Source organism: Rhinoderma darwinii, chromosome 3 (assembly GCF_050947455.1).
Source record: "Rhinoderma darwinii isolate aRhiDar2 chromosome 3, aRhiDar2.hap1, whole genome shotgun sequence".
NCBI lineage: Eukaryota > Metazoa > Chordata > Amphibia > Anura > Rhinodermatidae > Rhinoderma > Rhinoderma darwinii.
Window position 1 is genome coordinate 17,515,700 of NC_134689.1, and position 25,224 is coordinate 17,540,923.

The window sequence follows — 25,224 nt, forward strand, 5'->3', positions numbered from 1 at the left end:
ATCCCTGAGCCTGTCCCCCCAAATGGTAGCCGCCACCACGATGGGAAACAGCTCGAGCAGGGCCAGATTCCGCGTGAGTCCACTGGACACCCAGCTAGCCGGCCATTGACCTGCGCACCACGGACCTCCCCCGTAAGCTCCAAAACCGCCTGCCCCAGCCGCATCCGTAAAAATATTCAAATCACTCGTATCCTGCGCTGGGGCCATCCATAGCGAGCGACCATTGTACTGGCCCAAGAAGTCATCCCAAACCTGAAGATCAGCTCGGTGCTCCTCCTTGAGCCGCACAAAATGATGCGGCGCACGCACTCCCGCCGTTGCCGCCTCCAACCTCCTACCAAACACCCTCCCCATCGGCATAATCCGGCAGGCGAAATTCAACTTCCCCAGCAGCGACTGAAGCTCCCGCAGCATCATTTTCTTCATTCTACAAGCCCGCCGTACCTCCAGCCTCAAAGCACCCAACTTATCCGCAGGGAGACGACACTCCATTGCCACCGAGTCTATTTCGATTCCCAAAAAACAAATCGTCGCTACCGGGCCCTCCGTTTTTTCTGGCGCCAAAGGAATCCCAAAATCCCTCGCCACCTTCTGTAGTGCATGAAGCAAATTACCGCAAACCGGCGAACCCCCCGGGCCAACGCACAAAAAATCATCTAAGTAATGGATCAACGAGTCGACCCCGGATACTCCCCTCGTTACCCACTCCACGAAGCTACTAAACGCCTCGAAGTATGCACAAGAAAGGGAACACCCCATCGGAAGGCACCGATCCACGTAAAAAGCCCCATTCCAAAAACAACCCAACAGCCGTTGGCTTTCTGGATGAACCGGCAACAACCTGAACGCCGCCTCGATGTCGGTTTTTGCTAGCAGCGCACCTGGACCCGCAGCCCGCACTAACCCCACCGCCTTATCGAATGAGGTATAAACTACGGAGCACAACTCGTGATCAATCCCGTCATTTACCGACGAACCCTTGGGATACGATAAATGTTGAATCAAACGAAATTTTCCGGGCTCGCGTTTAGGGACAATACCCAACGGGGACACAACTAAATCTTTTACAGGCGACTCAACAAACGGCCCCGACATGCGGCCCAACGAAACTTCTTTTAACAACTTTTCCGACACGACTTTTGCATGCAAGTAAGCCGATTTTAAATTCCTCCGCGTAACCGGAACCTCATAAGGAGGCGGAGGAATAACGAAACCAACACGAAACCCTTCGTAAAGCAACTTAGCCGCCGCCCTATCCGGATACTCATTTAGATAAGGGGCCATCTTTTCCACCCTCACCGGCGACACCCCCTTGACCAGCCGCGGAGGGCTGGTTTCCTGACCTCTTTTTCCGCAGACATTTTGCCGCCCCGTGTGAAGCCCCATTACACTCGGAACACACGTGCTTGAACTTGCACGTGGCCCCGAACTTACACTGGCCTTCATTAAATTGCCAGCAAAAACCCGCCGCTTTGTCCAACCTGACTAGACTGGCCTCCCTGGCCGGCGCTCCCGGGAAAGGACTGCCTAACCGGAGCCGTTACCCGTAACCAGAGAGCAATATCCTTCTGGTCCCACCGAATCGCCGGCCGAACCGCTTTTCGCTGACGGAATTGCTCATCGTACCGCAGCCACGCCTGACCCCCATACGCCCTATGAGCCTCCCCAATGGCATCAAAATAACAAAACAACGCCGAACAATTTTCCGGCGCCTTTTCCCCTATCACACTAGCCAATATGGCGAACGCCTGCGACCAATTAACGAACGTTTGCGGGATAAGCCTATACCGCCGCCGTTCTTCCTCGTCCTTTTTACTCTCGTCCCGCTTGCTCTTATCCAAATTAAATTTAGCGAGCGGCAAGAGAGAAAAAATCTCCACATATTCGTCCTTCCAGATCCGCTCGCGCACCTCCTGCTTTAAATGCGCCCCCAACGGACCTTCGAAACAAACGTACACCTCCCCCCGAGCACGGTCATCAATATGCACCCGATCGCCATCCTTTTGTGCCTCGGTCTGTACCGACACCGCGACCGCCTCCCTAACCGCCAGCACGGGCCGCGCCTGTACCAATCCCACGTCCCTGGGGCCCTCCCACACTACCGCCGGGGACACTTCCGAAACTACCGGCGCCGCCGCCCTATCTAGGCGCCCGACCAGCTCCCTCAAGCAACCCACTAAATCTGCCAGACCCGCGCCATCGCGCCCGCCCGCGCCACTACCGGCCACCGATGCGACGCTAGCAGCCCCCCCGCTGACACCCGACATAAAAATCGCTGGATACGACAATGATGGAGTTACACACTCACCGGGCCGCACAGGCGCTGTGTTCCCGTCAGCCGGACCATCCTGACCTCGACGATACACGTCCAGTTCACCTTCCTCCAGCTCCTCTCTCGCAGACGACTGGCCATCCCACCGACATCTTCGGATCGGAGATGATGAAGCGCTGACTGATGGGCCGGAAACCTGCCGCCCGACCGATGGAACCCAGACTTCCGACTGGACCTGTTGCCTCAACGTCGCTGCAGATCTAGGCGTCCGTCTCGATGATCCTGAAGAGGCCTGCCCCCTGGCCGGAACATCACCAGGCGGGGCGGCCGTACCTCGTCCTCCAGATCTTCCATCCGATGGTGGAGGGGTGACAGGGAGCCCGGCCTGCGACTCCCTGCTCACCGCCGGACCCCGTCGCGGCTTGGGATTCCTGCCAGGACGCAGGGCCTGGGAAGGGGCGGTCCCCCCAGCTGCCTGGCCTGCAGCGTCCGAGATCGGGCTCCCTCTGCGACGCCGTGTCCGCGGGACTGTCTCAGGACTGAGGCGCTCTGGAGGTCGAGACCGCCGGGAGGGACGGGTCGACCCGGCCTGCGTCGCCGTCACCCCCGGCAACGCTCTCTACCTGCTCCGGACAGGAGCAGTTGTTGCCGACTCCCCCCCCGCCGCCATGCTAGGAAGGGGGCCAGGGGAGGGGAGCCTGTCCCCTGCAACAGACCCCGAACGCCGGGCCTGACGTGGCAACACGGCGTCCGGGATCCTCGCTAATGCAGCCACGGTCTCCTCCAGCCATCCGGGACCGTGGTGCACAGCAGCAGCACGCAGCTGCTCTAACAAAAATGCCTCTGACATGCTGTACGAGCGCGGGCAACGGGGAGCTTGTCCTTACTGTGTTACTCCTTCCGCTGCTTCCGGCTCAATGCCGAAAACAGCGGGAAGAGCAGCAACGGCCCCCTGACTCCTCCCTGACCCCCTCCAACTCCCTCCAACTCTCCCTCACCTGTTAACCCTTTCCCTACCAGGGAGGTCATGGAGGCTTCCCCTTCAGCCCTGCAGGCTCCGTCCAGCCCCTTCTAGAATACGAGAACACAATACGACAGATTTATCAATGTAGTTACCGCAGTTGTCTGGCACATATACATTGAAAAATATGGCGTTCAGGCCAGACACTAAATTTATGTGCCCCTTTTGTGAGAATGGTTTCAGATCTACCCCGAGCCTCATTCATTTACTAAAGATTTCTGATTCTATTCTAACTAGCCCCCTATTGATAACTCTGGTGCACGCTGACCTGGGGGAGAGGCAGTGGCACCTTTCGTATGGTGCCTCAGTAATAAAAAATCCCCCCCACCCAAGGGATTTTGAGAACTCTTCTTGCTGTCATTCAATAGAAAACTTTTTGGAGATAAAAATATGTTCTGGTTATTTGATGGTCACACAGGTGCATCGCTCGTTACAAGACACAGCTCTGATAACTGTTAGGCCGTGTGCGTTTTGCGCGCGCAAAAGGCACTTAACAGCTCTGTGTGTCAGGCCCGTATGATGCGCAGCTGCGTGATTTTCGCGCAGCCGCCATCATTATGACACTCCGTTTGGATGTTTGTAAACAGTTTCATTCATCCTTTTCACAGCTGTTGCGCGAATCACGCGCGTCCCACGGAAGTGCTTCAGTGTGGTGCGTGTGATTTTCACGCACCCATTGACTTCAATGAGTGCGTGATGCGCGAAAAACGCCCAAAGAACGGACATGTCGTGACTTTTCGCAGCGGACTCACGCTGCGGAAAAATCACGCAACTGTCTGCACTGCCCCATAGACTAATATAGGTCCATGCCACGCGCGTGAAAATCACGCACGTTGCACGGACGTATATCCCGTTCGTCTGAATAAGCCCTTAGGGTATGTTCACACGCAGTGGTTTCAGATGTAATTCGGGCGTTTGATGCCTCGAATTACGCCTGAAAAAACGCCCCTAATACGCCTACAAACATCTGCCCATTGCTTTCAATGGGATTTACGATGTTCTGTTCCCACGAGCCTTTATTTTACTCGTCGCTGTCAAAATACGGAGCGTAAAATGACGGCTCGTCAAAAGAAGTGCAGGACACTTATTGGGAAATTTTGGAGGCGTTTTTCAATGACTCCATTGAAAAAAAAAGCTCCAAAAACGTCCGTAAAATACGCAGCGAAAAACGCGAGTTGTTAAAAAAACGTCTGAAAATCAGGAGCTGTTTTCGCCTGAAAACAGCTCCGTATTTTCAGACGTTTCTGGTCACTGCGTGTGAACATACGCTTACTGTAACGAGCCGTGCACCTGTGTGATTATCACCGGACCCGGACAGATTTTCATCCTCTGGAAGTGAACAGTAAGGGTATGTTCACACGCAGTGAGCAAAATACGTCTGAAATTACGGAGCTGTTTTCGCCTGAAAACAGCTCCTTATTTTCAGACGTTTTTGTACCTACTCGCATTTTTCGCAGCGTATTTTACGGACGTTATTGGAGCTGTTTTTCAATGGAGTCAATGAAAAATGTCTCCAAAAACATCCCAAGAAGTGACATGCACGTCTTTTTACGCGCCGTCTTTTGACAGCGACACGTAAAATTACACTTCGTGTGAACAGAACATCGTAAAACCAATTGCAAGCAATGAGCAGATGTTTGTAGGCGTATTAGGGGCGTTTTATCAGGCGTAATTCGAGGCGTAAAACGCCCGAATTATGTCTGAAAACACTGCGTGTGAACATACCCTTATAGTTATCCTTCATTTTCAGACTAACTGTTCTTTAGTGATTGGTATGACATGTAGTGACTTCATACTATCAGTACATTGATTTAATTTACGCATAAAAATCTTTTTGTTATAAAGTACTTTTTCCTTTTATTACAGATCGGTGGGGCTGCAGTCATTGCGATGGGTCTATGGACATTAATGGAGAAAAGCAATTACATTTCGTTCTTAGCAAACAGCACCCTCTCGGTATCGGCATACATTCTACTCTTCACTGGCGGGGTGGTGATGATCACCGGTTTCATTGGCTGCTGTGCTTTGATTCGAGAACAAAAAACCTGCCTTTTAGTAGTAAGTATAACCTGTGTTGAGGTCTTTAGGCTTCTTAATGGCGTGCGATGATGCCGTGTAGTTGCTGGTTGTAGCCGCTTGGCTATTGCTGTCATTGACATGGAGTGGCGGGTGCATGCTTGTCTGCCGCTTTATTCAGGCTAAGGATAGGGGATAATTGTGTAATTGCTGGGGGGCCCACCGGTGGGACCTCAACCGATCGCGAGCACCTCTCCGTTTCTCCTCACTCTACCCCCTAGCAGTGAGGAGCAACAGAGAGGTGCTTGTAAATGGTGGGCATCCCAGAGGTGCGGCCCCCAGCAATTAGACGATTATGACCTATCCTTAGGATAGGTGATAATTCTCGATTCAGGTGCAATCCTGTTAAAGGGAACTTGTCGAGAGCCACTAAACCACCAACATGCAATAAGGGCATGACCACACGTGGCGGATTTCCTCCGCAACTGTCCACATCAATGCCGCACAGAATCTGCGTTGCAGATTCTGCTGCGGATCTGCACAAAATGTGCAGTAAATTGATGCGGACTAGCTGCTGCGGACTGCGGTAAAAGTACTTCCCTTCTCCCTATCAGTGCAGGATAGAGAGAAGGGACAGCACTTTCCCTTGTGAAAGTCAAAGAAATTCATACTTACCGCCCGTTGTCTTGGTGACGCGTCCCTCCTTCGGCATCCAGCCCGATCTCCCTGGATGACGCGGCAGTCCATGTGACCGCTGCAGCCTGTTATTAGCCTGTGATTGGCTGCAGCCGTCACTTAGACTGAAACGTCATCCTGGGAGGCCGGACTGGAGACAGAAGCAGGGAGTTCTCGGTAAGTATGAACTTCATTTTCTTTTACAGATACATGTATATTGTGATCGGTAGTCACTGTCCCGGGTGCAGAAACAGTTACTGCCGATCGCTTAACTCTTTCAGCACCCTGGACAGTGACTATTTACAGACGTCTCCTAGCAACGCTCCCGTCATTACGGGAGCCCCATTGACTTCCTCAGTCTGGCTGTAGACCTAGAAATACATAGGTCCAGCCAGAATGAAGAAATGTCAAGTTAAAAAAGCAAGACGGATCCGCAGCACACATAACATGTGCATGACAGCTGCGGACTTCATTGCGGAATTTAGAATCTCCATTGAAGTCAATGGAGAAATTCCGCCATGAGTCCGCCACTGCTCCGCAACAGACAGAGCATGCTGCGGACACCAAATTCCGCTCCGCAGCCTATGCTCCGCAGCGGAATTTTACGCCTCGTCTAAACGAACACTGCTAAATTAAAGTGTAAGTCAATGGACAAACGGCTCCGCTGCGGATTAACGCTGCGGAGTGTCCGCAGCGGAATTTAAGTGAAATTCCGCCACGTGTGAACCCAGCCTAATGCAGCTGGGAGAAATTGTTCCAAACCTACCTCAAAAACAGATGTTTAAAAAACATCTAGTAAAGTAAATTACAACTTACGGAGATGAGGGTGAGAGCGTCATCAGGTGCATGCGCATTGTGCACATAAACCCGGGAACAGTACACTGCACATGCAAGGTGGACATGTTTGGAACACTTAACCCCAGCTCCATAACGGCATGGTTACAAGTTCACTTTAAATTATAAAATGTTGGCGCCTGCAGCCACCACTAGGGGGAGCTCACTGAATACATACTTATACTGCTCCCAGTGAAGTCAATACTAACTAAAAATATGTATGAAGCAGCTCCCCCTAGTGGCGATTGCAGGCAGAATTAATTGTATTACTTATAGGCTGTGTACACCTGTGAAGGTGAATTCATTTGTTTAATATAAAAATGTCAGTCAGTGTGTTTTGTGAAACTTTCAAATTAGTTTTTATTAAAAATTATTTTTACTTTTTGAGATACAGCTGCTCTGTATTCTGTATATACAGCAGCTGTATCTTTCGCTAAGACCTGAATCCGTCAGTACCGCGGACTTAGGGTATGTTCACACGGCAGCGTCCGTAACGGCTGAAATTACGGGGCTGTTTTCAGGAGAAAACAGCTCCGTAATTTCAGCCGTCATGGCATGTTGAGGCGCTTTTTCGCTGCATCCATTACGGACGTAAATGAAGCTGATTTTCCATGGAGTCAATGGAAAACGGCTCCATTTACGACTGAAGAAGTGACAGGCACTTCTTTGACCGTCGGAACAGAACATCGTAAGACCCATTCTAATGAATGGGCAGGTGTTTGCCGACGCTTTGCAGCCGCTATTTCGGACGTAATTCGGGGCTAAAACGCCCGAATTACGTCCGTAAATAGTGTGTGTGAAACCAGCCTTAAAGGGTTTAGTGTCAGCAGGGCCTGCGTGTCTCTGACACGCAGGGTCCACCTGTAATTTATCACCTCTAAGGCCTCATGCACACGGCCATGCCCGTAATCAAGGCCCGCGGGCATGGCCAGCGGCTGGCAGCCGCGTGCCGCAGGATGCATTTTCCGGCCGTTCTCCCATACAAAGTATGGGAGCATGGCCCGTAAAATACGAAAAATAGGACATGCTCCATAATTCCCGTCACAGTTCTACGGCATGGACACCTATCCGTAGCGATATGGAAAGGTGTCTGCGGCCAACAGAACTGAACGGGTCCGTAATTGCGGACCGTATTACGGTTTGCAATTACAGAGATTTTTTACGGTTGTGCGCATGGGGCCTAAGTTATGAATTTATATGTGATAGATAACAGGTGGATCCTGAGTGTCATAGATACGCATGACCTGCATTCACTGTACCCGTCAGGTCTGCGGTACTGATGGATTCAGGTCTTAGCGAAAGATACAGCTGCTCTATATACAGAATACAGAGTAGCTATATCTCAAAAAGTAAAAATAATTTTTAATAAAAACTAATTTGAAAGTTGCACCAATCACACTGACTGACATATATTTAATGTATTGGCTTTCAGAGGTTTACATAGCCTTTAACTCTAAGGGTATGTTCACACGGCCTAATTACGGACGTAATTCGGGCGTTTTGGCCCCGAATTACGTCTGAAAATAGCGCCTCAATAGCGCTGACAAACATCTGCCCATTGAAAGCAATGGGCAGACGTTTGTCTGTTCACACGAGGCGTATATTTACGCGCCGCTGTCAAATGACGGCGCGTAAATAGACGCCCGCGTCAAAGAAGTGACCTGTCACTTCTTTGGCCGTAATTGGAGCCGTTATTCATTGACTCCAATGAATAGCAGCGCTAATTACGGCCGTAATTGACGCGGCGTTCAAGCGCCTGCACATGCCGGTACGGCTGAAATTACGGGGATGTTTTCAGGCTGAAACATCCCCGTAATTTCAGCCGTAACGGACGCCCTCGTGTGAACATACCCTAAGACTGGGTGGCTGCTTCTCCTGAGGGGCAACATTTCTGCCCCTGAGTGGTCCCTCTCAGTTTCTGGGCCCTGTAGTAGCTGCTATGGCTGTACATTCAAATATATGTCAAATATTTTTTAAATCATTTTATGAATCAAATTACAACCCCCATCATTTAACAGCTCTCTGAATAAACATCGTACAATTAGCATTACATTATATAGGGATTTACAATATTTGTCTGGCAGATTTCTATTTTAATTGCCTTGTATATAGTTCGGACATCTTTATTGTTAGGATAAAAGGACGTTCAGAAAACCGCCAAGTAAAAAGTCTTATTCCTGGGAACAGGCAGTCTAATTATACAGTGAATACATAGCTGTTATAGAGACAGATGATTGTGCCCAGGCCTCCATATAGTCCCGGAATAGGTCCTGTCAGCAGTTCTTGTTTATTACAGGGTGAAAATAAAAATCTTTAGCTCATTTATATGACACATCTAATCTCGGAGACCTGCTGCTTCTATCGCCTGTCCTGACCCTGGAGAGAAGGCCTCCATTACTAAAGCAAGATAAATACTCGCCATAGATGGTAGATATAATCTAAGACAACAATCATTCTTTACACATAAACTCTTCCGGTGATATATATGGTGTCAAAAAGTGGAGCAAATACAGGGGAAAATGTATAAGAGTTGTATCTAGGCTTTCCTTCATCTGGGGCAAAGATTTAGGCCGGGTCCATACATTGCAGAATAAATCCGTCACACTACGATTCACCACAGACTTCACCCCTATACAGTGAAGGAAATAAGTATTTGATCCCTTGCTGATTTTGTAAGTTTGCCCACTGTCAAAGACATGAACAGTCTAGAATTTTTAGGCTAGGTTAATTTTACCAGTGAGAGATAGATTATATTTAAAAAAAAACAGAAAATCACATTGTCAAAATGATATATATTTATTTGCATTGTGCACAGAGAAATAAGTATTTGATCCCCTACCAACCATTAAGAGTTCAGCCTCCTCCAGACCAGTTACACGCTCCAAATCAACTTGGTGCCTGCATTATAGACAGCTCTTACATGGTCACCTGTATAAAAGACTCCTGTCCACAGACTCAATTAATCAGTCTGAGGCTGGGTTCACACGACCTATTTTCAGACGTAAACGAGGCGTATTATGCCTCGTTTTACATCTGAAAATAGGGCTACAATACGTCGGCAAACATCTGCCCATTTATTTGAATGGGTTTGCCGACGTACTGTGCCGACGACCTGTTATTTACGCGTCGTCGTTTGACAGCTGTCAAACGACGACGCGTAAAAAAATACAGCCTCGTCAAAAGAAGTGCAGGACACTTCTTTGGACGTTTTTGGAGATGTTTTCTCATAGACTCCAATGAAAACAGCTCCAAAAACGGACGTAAAAAACGGCGCGAAAACGGCGCGAAAAACGCAGTGAAAAATGCGAGTTGGTCAAAAAACGTCTGAAAAGCAGGGTCTGTTTTCCCTTGAAAACAGCTCTGGATTTTCAGACGTTTTTGGTCACTACGTGTGCACATACCCTAAGGATGTCAGGGACAAGATCATAGACCTGCACAAGGCTGGAATGGGCTACAAAACCATAAGTAAGACGCTGTTTGAGAAGGAGACAACTGTTGGTGCAATAGTAAGAAAATGGAAGACATACAAAATGACTGTCAATCGACATCGATCTGGGGCTCCATGCAAAATCTCACCTCGTGGGGTATCCTTGATCCTTGGTCTTGCCCATGTTGTAGAGGTTAGAGTCAGACTGATTAATTGAGTCTGTGGACAGGAGTCTTTTTTTTTTTATATATATAATCTATCTCTCACTGGTAAAATTAACCTAGCCTAAAAATTCTAGACTGTTCATGTCTTTGACAGTGGGCAAACTTACAAAATCAGCAAGGGATCAAATACTTATTTCCTTCACTGTACATTGAAAGGGTGAAATTTATGATGAAAATCTGAGACTACCCTCAAAAAACAATCTGCAGCATGCCCTCAATTGCACGCCGATTTTTTTCTGCCAAGTGTGGATGGAGTTTGTAAACACTTGTATTGTATAGTAACGTGCTGTGTGGTTTTAGTGCATAATCCGCAACACATATCCGGAGCGTGTGAATTACCCTACACAGAAAATATCCAGTACGAAATCCATCCACATCTAGTGGAAGAAAACCGCGCAAAATTGAGGTCATGCTGCGGATTGTCCTGTTAAAGATATGTCGCAATATGTATGCAATGAATAGGGTGAAATGCGCATCAAATTGCATGCGGATTTCAGCACGGACTCATCACGGATTTGATATGAAATCCACTACGGATAATGTCCGTAGCGTGTGGAATCAATCTTAGGCTGTGTTAACATCGCCGTTAGGAGCCTCCATTGTAGATCCATTGAAAAACGCTGCGCTATTTTTTCCAGTAAAACGACGAACCCCCTGGCGGAAACCCGACGGAACCCGTTAAAGTTAATGGGTCCTGTCGGGCGCCGTTAGAATCCGTCATCAATGGCTCCGGCACTTCCGTTTTTTTCGCTCTTCTATTTCTATGTTGAAGCAGAAAAATTGAAAATCTTTCCGCAGATGTGAACGGAGCCCTAGCCATGTATCCAAATACCCTGGCCAAGGCGGAGTGGCTAGTTGATTCCTCCCTCCGGCACCCAACATGCGGGACAATTGACATAGCTACGGCCCTGATACTAATTAATAGTATAAGAATAAATAGTAGTAGTTATTATTTAATAATTATTTTAATATTAATTAAATATTAATTATTCTCTTAACACTATTTTTATCATTATTATTATTATTATTATTATTATTATTATTATTGGTAGCAATATAATGTTAATTATTATGATGATACAGATGATAATAATATTAGTCATATCAATTATTCTATAAATTTTATTATTATTAATATTATTAATTCAATATTTTACAATGACATTTTATGATAATGCTGATACTAATTTTTCTCATTATTACTATAAAATGTAAATGTATAAAGTATTGATATCCCCTCTATCGATAGTCACAACCTTGTAGCCTACAGATAGTCTTAATATGTCAAATTACATATATTTGGCCTCCTTGGTGTGGAGAATTCTCACTATCTATAATTAAGACGAGCGTCTGCTATACAGAAATTATATATTTAAATGAATTCAGTCAAATATATCAGAAGACGCAGACACAGATAAGTCTAAAATGGGAAAATGTTTCATGTCAAGATGGTATCTCGCCACAAAGCCAATTCTGAAAGAAATAAAAATAGCTCATGATTTAGTAAAGGTTAAACCCCATCTAACTACGAAAAAGTAACACAAATATTATACGGCTTGTTTCTTTTTTTATGTAAATTATTTCGTGTCGAGAAATACATTTATATTAATATATCATTTTAAAAAAAAGTGGGGTTGGCACATAGACCACCCTGCAACCAGGATGTGTCACCCCGGTCTTAACTGAGGGTCAATAAATAATAGGGGCCTCCGTCGCAGATCCGGTCAAAAACTGAGCAGCATGGTGCGCTATTTTGTCCGGTAAAACTACGGGCGCTATGATGGAAACTCAACAAAACCCATTAAAGTCAATAGGTTCCGTTGGGCGCCATTGGTGTCCGTCATACCACGGACCCAATGTTTCTAGTATTTTCGTTGTTTTGTTCCTATGACAAAGCAGAACAATCGAAACACAGAACGCAGATGTGAACGAAGCCGTAGGCTAAGATCATATCACCGTTATTCTGTTCTGTCGTAGGAGCAGAACAACTAAAATGACAGAGTGTCGGAGCCGTCACATGACAAACACCAATGGTGCCCAACAGAACCCACTGACTTTAATGCGGTTATGTTGGATTTCTGTCATTTTAGTAGTCACCTTATCTGACATTTTGGATGGAATCTGCAATGGAGGCTCGGCCTCCAACGCAGATGTGAATTTTGCCTTAAACATATATGAACTATGCAGCCACCAGGCATTAAAGAGGTAGAAAGTGATGGGTAATTTCTTGATGAAACAGCGCCACTCCTGTCTCAAGAGGTAAATACTGAATTATTCCACTTTGCTTTATTTGGGTTGCGATTGCTACCCTTATTAACATACACACTATCCAAGCCACCTCTGGAGGGCCCCTTACAATGACAAGTCACCAAACAGTGCCTAATTATAAGTGCCATACACTCTGATGCCCACATAACAGTGCTACACAGTGCCGCCCCCATACCCTGCAAAAATAATATTTTGTACAGTGTAAAAGTATCAGTGCCGCACAATCCCGTAGTAAATACCACCATACAGTGCTCAAATAATGCAGTGACTAAATAAAAGCTCCATATATAAAGTAATCTAATAACAGCTCTATGCAATATCTAAATAATAATGCTATACAAATAATATTAAGATATGTGGTGATTGCAATCTTTTTGTGCCCTCTGGGCTACAACCCTTAAAGGGGTTGTCCACTACTGGACAACTGATGACCTATCCACTGGATAATTCATCAGTACATGATCTGTGGGGATCCGACACCAGGACCCCACACCGTTAAGCTGCTCCCGCTGCCTCCGAGCACCGGACGTACATGCCGCAAGCAGTTGTCTCCGGCCACTGAATAGCTGCGAGCGGCTGTACTGTATTCAACTGAATAGGAGCAGAGCTGCAGTTGGGCAGCACGGCCGCTATGTTATATACGGAGCCAACTGCTTCCAGCTCCGTACATCGCATAATGTGCCATAATATCCGGTTCCCGGAGATAGTCGGAGCGCCTTAACGATGCGGGGTCCGGGTGTCAGGATTCTGAATAGACATCACGTCCTGGCTGGAGGTAATGTATATTCATTGTCAGGACACATGAGTAACGTAATAGTGTGTTTATGTGGCTGCACATAGCGATATAGCTATATTGCTGTGTGCTGTGTAAATGAATGGAGAGAAGTGTATGATGCTGATTGGTCACTGATTGGTCAGCGTCATACACTTCTCTCCACAACGCCCACTTGGTCATATAGTAAAACACGCCCAGTTGTCCATTGAGAAATCCATTAGCATAAATCTAATATAGGTCAAAAATTATCACTTTTCTAAATAAAAAACACTGCTGTAATCTACATTACAGCGCCAATCACATCATGTACAAGATAGGCCACTTATAATGTGGTGACAGAGCCTCTTTAAGAAAGGTGTCAGGTTCTCTTTAAGGCATCTGTTCATAAATAGACGGTACAGTTTTTCATTGAGAATTCTGATTTTGGAAGAAGCATAAACGTGTCTGCTCCGTTTTATATGGTCAGAACTTACCGTACTTCAGGAAGTTTAAAATGTTTTCAGATACTTAAACTGAAATCTTAAGATGAAATTGTCAAAAAAAAAAAGAGAAATGGCCTGAAAAATCTTCTCACCTAATATTTGAGGGTTTTTCAAACATTGATGGTCTATCCTTATCCTTAGGTTTGAATGGTGGGTTTCATCAGTACAGTCACATCAGAAAGTTAGAACAGTAGCAGAACTTCTTATTATACAGGGTGGGCCATTTATATGGCTACACCTAAATAAAATGGGAATGGTTGGTGATATTAACTTCCTGTTTGTGGCACATTCGTATATGGGAGGGGGGGAACTTTTCAAGCTGGGTGTTGACCATGGCGGCCATTAACGTTACTTTATTCTTTCATGAGTTATTTACAAGTTTCTGACCACACATAAAATGTGTTCAAATTGCTACCCATTGTGTTGGATTGTCAATGCAACCCTCTTCTCCCACTCTTCACACACTGATAGCAACACCGCAGAAGAAATGCTAGCACAGGCTTCCAGTATCCGTAGTTTCAGTTGCTGCACATCTCGTATCTTCACAGCATAGACAATTGCCTTCAGATGACCCCAAAGATAAAAGTCTAAGGGGGTCAGATCAGGAGGCATTTCTTCTGCGGTGTTGCTATCAGTGTGTGAAGAGTGGGAGAAGAGGGTTGCATTGACAATCCAACACAATGGGCAGCATTTTGAACACATTTTATAAGTGGTCAGAAACTTGTAAATAACTCTTGAAAGAATAAAGTAACGTTAAAACCAAGCACACCATTGTTTTTTTTGTGAAATTCTCGATAAATTTGATGTGTCACATGACCATTATTGCAGTACCTGGCACAGTGACCTCCATAGGACTGCAGCTGTGCCTGGTACTGCAGCTCAGCCCATTCATTCTTCTGATTGGTGATGCCCCTACTGAACACACATTGATTGTTAAGCCTTAGGCCCCATGCACACGATCGTGCTTTTGCGGCCGCAATTCCTCTGAAAATCATCGGGAGAATTCATTTCTACGGGCCCATGCACACGACCGTGGTGCTCAGGCTCATAGAAAATAATGGACGCGGCCATGTGCACGCCTTGCGGGCGGCTCGCAGGTGACACTCCGCGGACGGCCGACCTGAAAATCACGGCCGTGCACATGGCTACGGTCGTGTGCATGAGGCCTTAGGCCCAATAAAAAAAAGCTATTTATGCTTCATTTACATAAAGCCTGAAAGACCCTTTAAAGGGAATGTCGCGCTAGAAATTTTTTTTTTTTTTTAGTTAAACAATTATTATTTAAGTGATTACACATTGTTTTAATTTTTTCACAAGTCAAGAAATATTATAAATTAGATTTTAATTTATAACATTTCCATGTGCTGGTCACTAGAGGGAGCAGTTCCCAAAATTGCAGCATGGTCAATGTGGTAAAGGAACCTCATTACTTTATGCTGCAAATTTGGGATAGACACACTCGCTCTAGTGTCCTCACACAATCCCCCCTCCCTTATTCTGGCTAGTGCCAGGAGAAGGAGGGGGTTGAATCTTCAAACCTCCTAAACTGTGTTCCGGCATTTTATGAGCGAATGCACAGTGTAAGAGGATTAGATACAGTGCTAAGCAGACAGTATAACACGAACATACACGAACATAATACACACATCACATACACTAACATAACTTACCTGTTCCTGCCACCGCTGCCGCCTCTACTCCTATGCCTTGCGCCTTCGCTTCCTTGAATATATGGCCAGAAGCCGCGGCCGGAAGTCGTCATCTTACTGTCCAGCCGCGGCTTCCGGTCCACATGAAAATGGCGCCGGATTTCGCTCTACTAACAAGATTCGTTTTGGTCTGTGTGGGAGCGGCGCATGTGAATGGAACGGATCCCGTTCACATGCTCTATGGGGATGTATGTGCCGTATTCCATCTCTGTATGTGTCGTTAATCGACACATACAGAGATGAAAAAAAATGCCAGCCCCCATAGAGAAGTAAAAATAAGAAAAAAGTAAAAAGTAGAACACACGAATACAAATAAATAAATTGTATTTTTTTTTATCATACTAAAAGCAATATGATAAAAAAAAAAAAAAAATTCATCACACCTTCCCTTTAAGTTTAGTATCTCTAATGAGAATGCGTCATCAGAAAATTACCTATTGTTTAAGTCAAGGTTTTATGTTACAAATGTTTAAGAAGAATTTTTTGTGATTATTTTATTTTCTATATCATTACCTATATTAAAAAATAATCCTAAAATCTTGCCATTTTCCTTGGCGAACTGAGCCTCACAATAGACTGTTCTGTAGAGATCACTTCTCAGCAGTTATCACATTATCAACACAGGCAGGATTACACTGACTGGTAACACCTATATCTAAATAACAGGATCCACCATTCCTAATAGACTGACACTTCCTGTTCTGTAGAGATCACTTCTCACTCATCTCACTATTATCACAGGCAGTATTACAATGGTAGGTAACACCTAAATAGAAATAACACAGCTTCTGTGTCGACGCCCGTGGTTAGTCACTCAGCACCTACTCCTAAGTCTGGTCGAGTGACACCTTCTTCTACCAATCAGCCTGGGAGGCTGAGGAGTGGGAGAGCCTATCACAGCCTGGTCAGACGGAGCTAGCTCCCGCCCTCTGTCTATTTATACCTTCTCTTCCTGTTCCTCCTTTGCCTGTGATTCTTTTAGTCTGTTTCCTGGCTCTGCTGTTACTGCTTGTGCTACTTGTCTTCTGCTTCATATTGACCCTGGCTTGACTGACTATTCTCCTGCTCTGCGTTTTGTACCTCGTCCACTCCTGGTTTGACTCGGCTCGTTCACTATTCTTGTTGCTCACGGGGTTCCCGTGGGCAACAGCCCCATTACCCTTAGCTTCTGTGTACCCTTGCCTGTTTGTCTGTCGTGCACTTAGTGAGCGTAGGGACCGTCGCCCAGTTGTACGCCGTCGCTTAGGACGGGTCATTGCAAGTAGGCAGGGACTGAGTGGTGGGTAGATTAGGGCTCACCTGTCTGTCTCCCTACCCCGCCATTACATAATCACAGGCCCATATACCTTTTCTACCCTGGTCCCTGTCACAACTATGGACCCCCTTGAGACCCTGGCTCAGCAAATGCAGGGCCTCTCCCTACAGGTCCAAGCCCTGGCTCAGAGCGGCAACCAGCAAGATGCTACCCTGGTAGTGCCCCCCACCTCACCTCTTGAACCCCACCTCAAGTTGCCTGACCGGTTCTCAGGGGACCGGAAGACTTTTTTCTCCTTTCGGGAGAGTTGTAGGCTCTATTTCTGTCTAAAGCCCCACTCCTCAGGTTCCGAGAGCCAGCGAGTGGGTATAATTATGTCCCGGCTCCAGGACGGGCCCCAAGAATGGGCCTTCTCCTTGGCTCCCGACGCCCCTGAACTTTCCTCTGTTGACCTTTTTTTTCTGCTCTCGGGCTCATTTATGACGAGACTGACAAGACTGCCTTTGCCGAGAGTCAGCTGGTGACCTTACGTCAGGGTAAGAGACGCGTTGAGGAGTACTGTTCGGACTTTAGGAAGTGGTGTGTAGCTTCTCGGTGGAATAACCCTGCCTTGTGGTGCCAGTTTAGATTGGGTCTGTCGAACGCCCTGAAGGACCTGTTAGTTAGCTATCCCTCTTCTGACTCTCTAGATCAGGTTATGGCTTTAGCGGTACGACTTGACCGACGTCTCAGGGAACGACGACTTGAACGTTTTTGTGCCTTCTCCACTGGCTCCCCCATGATGGCTCCCGAAGTTCCGTTGCTTCGTTCTTCCACGGAAAACTCGGATGAACCAATGCAACTCGGGGCCTCCGTGTCTCCCCAACAACATAGAGACTTCCGCAGGAAGAATGGACTCTGCTTCTACTGTGGGGATGACAAACATCAAGTGAACAACTGTCCTAGGCGTAAGAATAAGCAGCCGGAAGAACTTCCGCGCCTAAGTGATCATCGGGGAGGTCACTTGGGCACACAGGTATTTCCCGTAAATATGAAACCTAATAAGATCTTGCTTCCCTTTCAGGTCTCTTTTGGTGGTAGGTCTGCTACCGGCAGTGCCTTCGTGGATTCAGGGTCTTCTGCTAATATTATGTCTGTGGAATTTGCTATGTCTCTAGCTATGCCATTGATTGATTTGCCTAAACCTGTCCCGGTAGTGGGTATCGACTCCACTCCTCTTGCTAATGGTTATTTTACGCAGCATACCCCTGTTTTTGAACTCCTTGTTGGCTCCATGCATTTGGAGCAGTGCTCTGTACTGGTTATGCAGGGATTATCGTCCGATTTGGTTTTAGGCCTTCCCTGGTTGCAGTTGCATAATCCCACGTTTAACTGGAATACTGGGGATCTTACCAAATGGGGTAATGAAGGCATGACGTCATGTTTTTCTGTTAATTTTATTTCTCTCCCTGAGGAGGTGAACACTCTACCTGAGTTTATTCAGGACTTCGCTGATGTTTTTTCTAAAAAGGCCTCTGAAGTGTTACCTCCTCATAGAGAATACGATTGCGCAATCGATTTGGTACCTGGAGCTAAGCTCCCTAAGGGTAGGATATTTAATCTCTCTTGTCCCGAACGTGAAGCCATGAGAGAGTATATCCAGGAATGCCTTTCCAAGGGTTACATTCGCCCCTCTCTACTTCGCCGGTAGGTGCTGGCTTCTTCTTCGTAGGGAAGAAGGATGGTGGTCTTAGGCCGTGCATTGATTACCGAAACTTGAATAAGGTCACTGTAAGGAACCAGTATCCCCTTCCTTTGATTCCTGATCTCTTTAATCAGGTTCAGGGGGCCCAATGGTTCTCTAAGTTTGATCTACGGGGGGCTTATAACCTTATCCGCATCAAAGAGGGGGATGAGTGGAAGACTGCGTTTAACACGCCCGAAGGTCATTTTGAATACCTCGTCATGCCCTTTGGGTTGTGTAATGCTCCCGCGGTCTTCCAGAATTTCATAAATGAGATTTTAAGAGACTACCTGGGGGTATTTCTTGTAGTGTACCTTGATGACATTCTTGTGTTTTCCAAGGACTGGTCCTCCCACATTGAGCATGTCAGGAAGGTGCTCCAGGTCCTTCGGGAAAACAAACTGTTTGCTAAAATCGAAAAATGTGTGTTTGGGGTGCAGGAGATACCATTTTTGGGTCAAATCCTCACTCCTCATGAATTCCACATGGACCCTGCCAAGGTTCAGGCTGTGGCGGAATGGGTCCAACCTGCCTCCCTGAAGGCGTTACAGTGCTTCCTGGGGTTTGCTAATTATTACAGGAGATTTATTGCTAACTTCTCGGTCATCCCTAAGCCTCTTATGGATCTCACTCGCAAAGGTGCTGATCTCCTCCATTGGCCTCCAGAGGCGGTCCAGGCTTTTGAGATCCTTAAGAAGTGCTTTATCTCGGACCCAGTGCTGATTCAGCCTAACCAAATTGAGCCATTTATCGTGGAGGTTGACGCCTCCGTGGTGGGAGTGGGTGCTGTCTTGAACCAGGGTACCAGGTCCCTCACCCATCTCCGTCCCTGTGCCTACTTCTCCAGGAAGTTCTCACCCACTGAGATTAACTACGACATTGGCAACCGCGAACTCTTAGCCATTAAATGGGCATTTTCAGAGTGGCGCCACTTCCTGGAGGGGGCTAGGCAATAGGTTACGGTCCTTACCGACCACAAGAATCTGGTTTTCCTAGAGTCTGCCCGGAGGCTAAACCCGAGACAAGCTCGATGGGCGTTATTTTTTACTAGATTCAACTTTTTGGTCACCTATAGGGCTGGGTCTAAAAATATTAAAGCTGATGCACTGTCGCGTAGCTTCATGGCCAGCCCTCCTTCGGAGGAAGATCCTGCTTGTGTTTGCCTCCAGGTATAATCATTTCCTCTGATTCTGACTTAGCCTCCGAAATTGCGGCTGATCAAGGTTCAGCTCCCGGGAACCTTCCTGAGAACAAGCTGTTTGTTCCCCTGCAATTCCGGCTAAGGGTACTCAGGGAAAATCATGACTCTGCACTATCTGGCCATCCAGGCATCCTGGGTACCAAGCACCTCATTGCCAGAAACTATTGGTGGCCTGGGTTGCTTAAAGATGTTAAGGCCTACGTCGCCGCTTGTGAAATTTGTGCTAGGTCCAAGACTCCCAGGTCCCGACCAGCGGGCTTATTATGTTCTTTGCCCATTCCCCAGAGACCTTGGACCCATATCTCCATGGATTTTATCACCAATCTGCCTCCATCTCAAGGCAAGTCGGTGGTGTGGGTGGTAGTAGACCGCTTCAGTAAGATGTGCCACTTTGTGCCCCTCAAGAAACTACCCAATGCTAAGACGTTAGCTACCTTGTTTATCAAACACATCCTGCGTCTCCATGGGGTTCCTGTCAATATTGTTTCTGACAGAGGGGTACAATTTGTTTCATTGTTTTGGAGGGCCTTCTGTAAAAAGTTGGAGATTGATCTGTCCTTCTCTTCGGCCTTCCATCCTGAAACTAATGGCCAAACTGAGAGGACTAATCAGTCTCTAGAACAATATTTAAGGTGTTTTATCTCTGACTGTCAATATGATTGGGTCTCCTTCATTTCCCTCGCTGAATTTTCCCTTAATAACCGGGTCAGTAACTCGTCAGGGGTCTCCCCCTTTTTCTGTAATTTTGGGTTCAATCCACGGTTCTCCTCCGTTTCACCTGGTGGTTCCAACAATCCTGAGGTAGATGTCGTTCATCGGGAACTGTGCACAGTCTGGGCCCAGGTTCAGAAGAACCTAGAGGTGTCCCAGAGCATACAAAAGACCCAGGCAGATAGAAGACGTTCTGCTAATCCCTTGTTTGCGGTCGGGGTTCTGGTGTGGCTGTCTTCAAGAAATTTGCGCCTTAAAGTCCCGTCCAAAAAATGTGCTCCCAGGTATATAGGGGCGTACAAGGTCATTGAAGTCCTTAACCCTGTCTCCTTCCGACTGGAGTTACCCCCGTCTTTTCGAATACACGACGTGTTTCATGCCTCCCTCCTGAGATGCTGCTCCCCGTCCTTGGCTCCCTCGAGGAAACCTCCGGTCCCTGATCTCACCCCTGAAGGGGTAGAATTCGAGGTGGCCAAGATTGTGGACAGCAGGATGGTCCAAGGCTCTCTCCAGTACCTGGTCCATTGGAGAGGATACGGGCCTGAGGAGAGGACTTGGGTACCCGCCCGGGATGTTCACGCTGCAGTATTGCTCAGGAGGTTCCATCTTTGGTTCCCCTATAAGCCAGGTCCACCTAGAAAGGGTCCAGTGGCCCCTCATAAAAGGGGGGGTACTGTAAAGGATCTGCCAGACACAGCTTCTGTGTCGACGCCCGTGGTTAGTCACTCTGCACCTACTCCTAAGTCTGGTCGAGTGACACCTTCTTCTACCAATCATCCTGGGAGGCTGAGGAGTGGGAGAGCCTATCACAGCCTGGCCAGACGGAGCTAGCTCTCGCCCTCTGTCTATTTATACCTTCTCTTCCTGTTCCTCCTTTGCCTGTGATTCTTTTAGTCTGTTTCCTGGCTCTGCTGTTACTGCTTGTGCTACTTGTCTTCTGCTTCATATTGACCCTGGCTTGACTGACTATTCTCCTGCTCTGCGTTTAGTACCTCGTCCACTCCTGGTTTGACTCGGCTCGTTCACTATTCTCCTGCTCTGCGTTTTGTACCTCGTCCACTCCTGGTTTGACTCGGCTCGTTCACTATTCTTGTTGCTCACGGGGTTCCCGTGGACAACAGCCCCATTACCCTTAGCTTCTGTGTACCCTTGCCTGTTTGTCTGTCGTGCACTTAGTGAGCGTAGGGACCATCCCCAAGTTGTACGCCGTCGCTTAGGACGGGTCGTTGCAAGTAGGCAGGGACTGAGTGGCAGGGAGATTAGGGCTCACCTGTCTGTCTCCCTACCCCGCCATTACACACAGGATCTGCCATTCATAATAGACTGAACCTTCTTGTTCTTTAGCGATTACTTCTCAGCAGTCATCTCATTATCATCACAGGCGGATTACACTAACTGGTAACACCTATATCTAGATAACACATAATAGACTGACGCTTCCTGTCCTGTAGAGATTATTTCCCAGTAGTCATTACATTATCATCACAGCCAGGATTGCACTGACAGGTAACACCTATAATTACACAGGAACCACCATTGACAAAAGGTGATGGGCACAGATCCTCCCCTCTCAATCTCTGCATAATGAGCACCTCACAGGTCACAGAGCATGCCCACCACACTCTCCCATAGAAGTCAATTTGTCAGCTACAGACTGTGGCCCATGTGCCTGCTGTAAAACATGTCTCTAAATACTATTAACAGCAGTTACGTCAAGATGGCTACCACATAGTTATCTACATAAAATCTAATTTAAAAAAAGTCTACAATCAAAAAATATAAACAGATTAGAAAAAAAGATTATGTTTCAATATCTGTTTGTAATAAGGAAATACATATAGGTGATACATTCCCTTTAAAGTTCCCATATTTCTAGACAAGTGACATGACAGGGAAGTTGAACGTGATCGTCTTTTCTATGACTGCAGTGGTGCTACTATTGTATGTTTAAGGGATTACCGGATCCCTGCAAGGTCTCCACTGCCAGGAGCTGAGGATTTTCTATAGCCCTGTGGGACTAATTTGTGTAGGTTTCCGAAGTGTTGATAAGTTGTAAGTAGGCAGAGAGGGAATAAAAGAAATATTAGCTACTCAATATACTTTGTATTGTATGTAGAGCACATTTACAGGTGAAATGGGGCAAACCCCGAGAACTAAGACGGTTCTTATACCACATGTGGGTCAAGCACAAGTTCCTGTTGCTGGGATTAATTCTGTACATTGGTTTTATTCATAGAAACAGGTTAACAAAATACCAGAAACCTTCTGCTAAATATATATGGTATCTTATTTATATGTATTGCCAACCCTGAAAAAATGTTTTGTTTCTTAAAATGTATCTCCTATGGAGTTACGGTGCGGGCACGTCAGTGCGAAAATGTCATGAAGAATATCAAGGGGCTCCAGAAAAGTATGAATCATCATAGGAGGCTGAGGATAGAAAATTAGTTGCTTAAAGGGTCGTTACAAGCAGTAGGGCCGGTCTTACGTTACATAATGCCCTGTTGTGCGACTTTTTTTTGTTGGCGCCTTCCCACCAATTGAGTGTATGGTAATAATGTGTACCATACCATACCGTGTCTAACTATAAGCGTCATACCATATGGTGCCCAGATTACCATACTGTGTCTAATTATAAACCTCATACCATACGGTGCCCAGATAGTGCCATATATTGGCCAAATAACCCTTTTATATAGTTACCCATATAAAATGCCATACAGTGCTGTGACCACCACCACCATATAGTGCAAATGTAATATACTGTGTAATACATACCACCATACAGTGCCCAAATAATACAAACTGTGGCCAAATAACAGCTGTAATCTAATATCACCGCTATATAATGTCTAAATAATACTGCCCTACAAATAAGATTAAAATGCGTAAGTCGTATAAAAAAATAAAAGATTCGAGATGGTCAGGAGCCTGGTGTGTCAAGCTTTATGTGGCGCCCCCTCATCATCGGAAGCAAGCCCCAAGGCTGACCCTGCACAGAGATAGTTTTATAGGATATACCACAAAAGTCTATACATCGGGGTCTTCACTCAACTTGTACCTCACACAGGTCATGTTTTTAGGATCTCCATAGTATTGCGCAAGTTATATAATTTTAGTATTTACACAAGTATTGTCTATAGCATATCCTCAAATCATAACCTGTTGTGGCTACTAAGGGTATATTGAAATGTGAAAATGACCACGATTACCGCAAACCGTGGCCAAATCGCTGCAATTTGCCTCCGCGATAATTGCACTATCTGAATATATCTTTAAAAGGGGTTTATGAGATTAAAAAAAACTTATGGCTGCGTTCTTCCAGAAACAGCGCCACTCTTGTCCATGGGCGTTGTCTGGTATTGCAGCTCAACTCTATTCACTTGAATGGGAATCAGCTGCCAATCAGAGCCTAAAGAAAAGTGTGGCGCTGTTTCTGGAAAGAACGAAGTCATGTTTTTCTAATCTTATACAGCCTTACGTAGTGAAGGTGAGAAACACAGGTAGGAATTTATTACGCCAGTCTTAATCTAAAAAAAGCAGTGGAGTAAAATGTGCCAAATTTATTAAGAAAGACCCATGGATCTTAATAAATTAGTCAAATCTCTGGCTGTCTGTGCGCCAGAAAGGGAAACTGGTGTAGATTTCTACTATTGTTTACACCAGCTCCTGGTGTAAATTATAGTAAATGTGTCCCCACCCCCTTATGATAAATTCCACCCACTTTTTTTTTAGAATAAACGCATCAAAAGTAAAAAATGTTTGCGCAAATTGCAACTTTTAATGCATTTGCGACTTTTCTGGTGTAGAAAAGTTGATCAATTACCGCCTTCGTGTTACTACATGACAAAACATTCTATTGTGCTCCATAAATTTGCTGTTATGCTTTGGTTGACCTGTAGAGGTGCTGTAGCAAAAGACTACATCAATATCACAGCTTAGCGGCTGCAGTTAGCAGATCTTAAGGGCTAGCCTACGTAACTCATTGTGTTTTTGCTGTTTATATTGTGTTTTTGCAGTTTATGTTACTTTACAATTAATTCTGTTAGACGGGAATATGATTGATGAAACATGAAGAAAACTTCTATGGCAACAGACCTTAAAATTAATTGATTTTCTAATTACTCAGAAAAATATGAGTGACAATAATGTTTCTAAATTAAACCTCTAATGATGTTAGATAAAATCCACATTAAAGAGAACACTGATTCCCCGGGAGTTTAAACTTACTGAAAACTTTAATAATCGCCTCTTTCTAATCTCGTAGAGTCTTATCAAGGGGCCCGTTCCCAGGACTAATAGCAATCTGTTTTTGGAAGCTTCTTATATTGGAAGCTGTTCGAGTGACAAACAATAATTATACAGCAATTAACATATTGAAATAATAAAAAATACAAGCAATTACAAAATCAAATTTAGGGGAATAATTTATTTTTTATGATTTGCATACAATTTTCCCATGGTTAATTTGGCTATAACTTAACCAGTTGTTGTCTAGGATAAAAAGCCCCTTTTCAGGGCAAACTAAAGATTTTTAAATAGGAGGTTCAAATGGGGTGCCCACCACAAATTTTTACATGTACTATATCACACATTTTTATATAAAAAGGTCTAGGGGTTAAATATATAAT

General features: G+C 45.8%; 1 protein-coding gene across 4 annotated transcripts in view; it reads left to right on the top strand.

Moving 5' to 3' along the window:
- Positions 1-25,224, top strand: part of LOC142748788 (tetraspanin-11-like) — a 131,317-nt gene that overhangs the window by 83,241 nt on the left and 22,852 nt on the right. For all 4 annotated transcript variants that reach the window (XM_075856051.1, XM_075856052.1, XM_075856054.1 and 1 more), the window contains one exon: positions 5,160-5,351. In XM_075856051.1, coding sequence (XP_075712166.1) covers positions 5,160-5,351 — 192 coding nt within the window. The remainder of the gene's footprint in view (positions 1-5,159; positions 5,352-25,224) is intronic.